At 38.7% G+C, this 5,000-nt stretch overlaps 1 protein-coding gene across 1 annotated transcript in view; it reads left to right on the forward strand.

The window, feature by feature from the left end:
- The window catches only part of sesB (stress-sensitive B), a 5,570-nt gene that overhangs the window by 275 nt on the left and 295 nt on the right, over window positions 1-5,000 (forward strand). The window contains exons 2-5 of the mRNA XM_027362354.2: window positions 2,072-2,205; window positions 3,453-3,580; window positions 3,978-4,405; window positions 4,849-5,000. The exon at window positions 4,849-5,000 is cut by the window's right edge and continues 295 nt beyond it. Of these exons, the coding sequence (XP_027218155.1) occupies window positions 2,072-2,205; window positions 3,453-3,580; window positions 3,978-4,405; window positions 4,849-4,925 (767 nt within the window). The 3' untranslated portion in view covers window positions 4,926-5,000. The remainder of the gene's footprint in view (window positions 1-2,071; window positions 2,206-3,452; window positions 3,581-3,977; window positions 4,406-4,848) is intronic.

Raw genomic sequence — 5,000 nt, forward strand, 5'->3', positions numbered from 1 at the left:
TCCCTCCTGCCGGCGCCCAGGGCCGTCTGCAGGGGTTGGCGAGGGCGAATAAGGGCACATCGGAGGGAAAGGGGGACAGATTACGAGGTTGGAGGAAGAATAAATTGAAGTTTGAGTCTAAATCGGGTGAGAAACGAGGCTTGAGGGCGAAGCCGGCTGGATCAGCTGACTCGACCGGCCATCTTGGGTGCGAATCTAGGCCGGGGAAAAAGTGATTCTCTGCGAATTCACTGATCCTAATGGATGATTGTGTGGATGAGTGGGTATTGGGAATAGATTACAGGCTTCGTTGATTTTATATTGATTCAATTGTACTCAAATGAATGGACAAGTTTGTAAAAGGAACGGAATATTACGTCAAAATGCGTAGTTTCCCCACAATATTTAGTCGGAAAAGGGTAAAATGAGCAGTTTCAAAATTATTTCGTATTTGATATAGATTAGGTCAGACTAATGAAATTAACCCGTGTATTTGCGGTGAAGTTGGTTAAACGAACGTGTAGCTTAAAGTAAATTGGCATATGTTCTCTTTAACCTGTTATTAGTATTACTGAAGAGGAAATTCACTAATACTCCTCTTAACAGGATTACATTCTCATGTGTATCTGCATGTTTGCACTTTGGCAAGATGCGTGTAACAACTTTATAACCAGCATTTTTTTTATTTTGTAGCTTTCAAATGCGGTATCTATTGCCTTCTGAGAAATGGAATTGGATAATATAATTGTCCACTGCATTGGCACTGTGTGTAGCAGGGGACGGGCAAAGGTTTTGGCCCAAAGTGGGGCTATTTTTGGCACGAGGAGGGTGGGTGAAGGCCAGAGATCTAGGTCACTGTTCAGATTGAAATTTTATTTTTCCTCTGTAGAATACTTCCCTTGCGTGGAACGTTACTCATATTTATCTGCTGATAAGATGTTGCATTACATTTGGTGGTCATGTTGACAGGCGTAGTCTGAATGAAGTAGCCCCTTGCATCAGTTTACACACATCCTATTAGTTTACCACAAATGGATATTTAAAATTGTTGCTATGTGAAACTGTAAATGTAAGTGCACATATTCCAGTACCATCATAGTCTTTGCATAAATTGCTGTCTAGGCCTATAAATGCAACACACATTTTCTGGATGTTGCCAGAATTTTAATTAGTTTCAGCCATCTAACTTTGTAATTATGAATTGTTATTCACACTGTATTATGCGTGAATCTTGTATTCCATCGCAGATTAAAAAAATATTGGTAACTGATCGAATCTAAGATTATTCCTAATACTTCAATCATTTGAACCCCTAAACCATGCTTAACCCCTCACCCGTGCCCAATCAACAGGGACTTGCTAACTGCAAGACATTTATTGCTACCCAATATCTTTGTTACTGGTGTTATTTTTTTAAAAAGATTTAATGTATCATTGAGCTCTTACCTTTATTATAGCCTCATTAGACTTTTCTGTAAATGCAAGGGTTGCAGAACTTTCCAACTTTCAAAAGATTTTGTACTATTCATTGCAGGCAAGTCATAAACAGACATAGCTGCAGCAGCATCATATTTATCTGTGAATAGAGATCTGCTCATTGCTGCTCAGAGCTAGAATCCACATCCTCCTCACAGACCTGAAGATCTTAAAAAAATTTCTGAGTTGGCAAAGTGTTAATGAAGTGTGCTACAGGGTTGCTTGCCCCTCTGTCTAGGTAATTAATAAAAAGAAAGGGTTAGATTTTTATTTTTGGGTTCACCTGGTGCCCTGGTTTTGGACTGTTTCTGGAGGATGCCTTGGTCTCGGTAACAGATACCAGCAAAGGTTATACCTGTGAAACTAACTATGCCAAAATAGTCATTATTTTTTTGTAAAACTACAGTTATGCAGGCTATCACCCATTTTCTGTGTTCGTAGTAACTTTTTTTGCGGCGAAGATTTATTGGGTGAAGAGCAGTTTATCAGCAAGTCAGATGTTAAGCTTTTCATGTGGTTTAACATCAGGAGCTAAGATGAACATTTAACACATTTGTAATGTAGGCTATGCCTTTTGAATTTAAAAGTTTCTCTAATATTAATTTAATTTCCACAGGCATGGTTGATTGCTTTGTCCGCATCCCAAAGGAACAGGGTGTTCTTGCATACTGGCGTGGTAACCTTGCCAACGTTATCCGATATTTCCCCACCCAGGCTCTCAACTTCGCCTTCAAGGACAAGTACAAGCAGGTAAGTTTTGTTAATCTTTTCTGCTTAAAGAACTTCAATTGGAAAAGCTAATTTGACATTTCCTTTTGGACAGTATCTTATGGATAACTTGCTATTTGGGTTACCTCTGAATTTGCTGTTGGAAGTGTTTATACATGAGCTATTCATTTTTAAGCATTCATTCTTAAGTGTATTCATTATCAGGTTTAATGTCTGGAAGTGTTGATATGAAATACCAGTAATAATGCTGTTGATTAGATAACCTGTATAAAATGATGTTAATACTGCTGTTGATTAGATAGCTTGTATAAAGGCATGGTTCAACTGGCCTTTCTTGTCTAGGACATGACTTGTCAAGAATACCCAGCCAGGCATAGTTCCAACTGCGAAAAGTATAGCTTTACTAGACCTTGTATGCCTCTTGATTGAATGACCCTACTCGTAGTACATCTTTTGAGGAACATGGAGCACAAGGACTTGTGAAACAAAATCAGAAAATATTTCATGGCATATTTTAGAAAGGCCAAACCGATTGATACAAAATTGTCAACACTAGTCTGACAGGACGTCAACTTTCAAGGTTAGCCCTTTTTAAGAGAAACAATAACTACTATAAATGATTTATATAGAATATAATTTTTTTTTGTTTATTTAGATACTTAAAGATTTTGAGCAAATTAACCAATAGTTTCTGGCAATCCGGAAAGCCAGGAAATAACAGAGGAATAAGAACGCACTAGGTCATTTTGTCATGGGATCCTTTCAGGCTCCAGGTTTGGCACCAAATTGATACAATTTGGCCCAGATAACTATGCTTACGAAAAGACCTGCATGTACACAAGGCCAGTTGAACTGTGCCATAATGAAGTTGTATGTTCAATAGATTATACTGTTGCGTCGAAAAATATAATGAGAAAATCATGCTTAATGTAATGGCAGTCAGTGTTTTTTAAATAGTTAATATTAGGGAATTGATGGTATCCCTGATTCCCCCAACTACTTTTTGGTGAGGTGTTATGTTAATCTTGAAAGGCATATTCCATTCCTTAAGGTAATATAATCTGAATCCAAATGAACTTCGGAATAACAGTTCGAGGCAAGAATTAGACCAATTTGAAACCCAGTGTATCAACTAATTCTTAATGCAAAATTTCTGTTCAATATTGAATGTTGATGCCTCTCCTTAAGATGGTTTTCTCTGTAGTAATACATACCATGTAATCTTAAAATTCATTGATTATACAATTTTATGAATTATCCTCTTGTAGATCTTCCTCGGTGGCGTAGACAAGAAGACACAGTTCTGGAGGTTCTTCGTTGGTAACTTGGCTTCTGGTGGTGCTGCTGGTGCAACTTCCCTTTGCTTCGTCTACCCCCTTGATTTCGCTCGAACCAGGTGAGTTTTAGGTTGTGGGTCTTTTTTAGAGGGGCAGCATTATGAAGTGTACCATGTAGGTGTAATAGCTTGAATTCATGTGAAAGGAAAATGGTGTTGCTAAGTAAAGCCTTTATTTAGATCCCATTGGTCATAATTTCTCCCTGTACAGTATGCAATGTTTATGGAAGTCTTAATGTGCATTCTTGTCTTAAATTATATATTTGTAATTCATTTAGTTTCTATTGTAACCGCATTTTATCAGTCCTTTCCAAGTCTATTGAATGTGAAAGTAGTTGCTTTTTTTTTTTTTTTTTTTTTTTTTTTTTTTTGGACAAACTTTTTAGCAGAAGTATGAGAGGAAGTATGGTTTTACCACTATTTCTGTATTTTAATGACTAAATTTCTTGACTGGCAGGTTAGCTGCTGATATTGGCAAGGGCGCTGGTCAGCGTGAATTCAATGGCTTAGGAGACTGCCTCGTCAAGATCTTCAAGGCTGATGGCATCATGGGTTTGTACCGCGGCTTCGGCGTGTCTGTGCAGGGCATCATCATCTACCGCGCCGCCTTCTTCGGTTTCTACGACACAGCTAAGGGCATGTTGCCTGATCCTAAGAGTGCTGGCATCATCCTCTCATGGGCTATTGCACAGACCGTGACCACCATTTCCGGCATCATCTCTTATCCCTTCGACACTGTGCGTAGGCGCATGATGATGCAGTCCGGTCGCAAGGGTGCTGATATCATGTACAAGAACACCATTGATTGCTGGAAGAAGATTGCCAAGAATGAAGGTAGTGCTGCGTTCTTCAAGGGTGCCTTCTCAAATGTTCTCCGTGGTACTGGTAAGTACAAGACCTTGACCATTGTATCTAATCAATATAAATCACCCATTACTGCTTTCATAGTTTAACTTTTTTTGCTACGAACAGATCAATTGGGTGAAGAGCAATTTATCAGCAAGTCAGATGCTAAGCATTTTCTATAGGTTAGCATCAGGAGCTAAGATATACAAAAAATAGTGCTCTTGTTTGGATTGTCCTGTATTGGTTTTCTTTTGAGCTTTCTTGACGAGATTATTCATTTGGTATCACAAGCATATCGGATAGAATTAACTACACATCCATTCTTTTATAATGGGTAATTAGCCTCACTTGAGTTAAGATCACTCAACCTTGGAAGTCTCAAAACTAGGTAGTTTAATGCCTGGGGCTTGAATTTGAAAGCACTAGCTGATTGTCAGTACCAATCTGTTGTCCAGTAATTCTAACTTTTAACTTCCTCACAGGTGGTGCCCTTGTCCTGGTATTGTATGACGAGATCCAGATCCTCCTGTTCGGCTCTGCAGCGAAGAGTGGCGAATAAACCTTGATACATTACAACCTTATGTTCGTCGATCTGCTCGAGATACTGGATGGGGATGACAGAAAATGGTGGGGT

Source organism: Penaeus vannamei, chromosome 26 (assembly GCF_042767895.1).
Source record: "Penaeus vannamei isolate JL-2024 chromosome 26, ASM4276789v1, whole genome shotgun sequence".
Classification (NCBI taxonomy): Eukaryota; Metazoa; Arthropoda; class Malacostraca; order Decapoda; family Penaeidae; genus Penaeus; species Penaeus vannamei.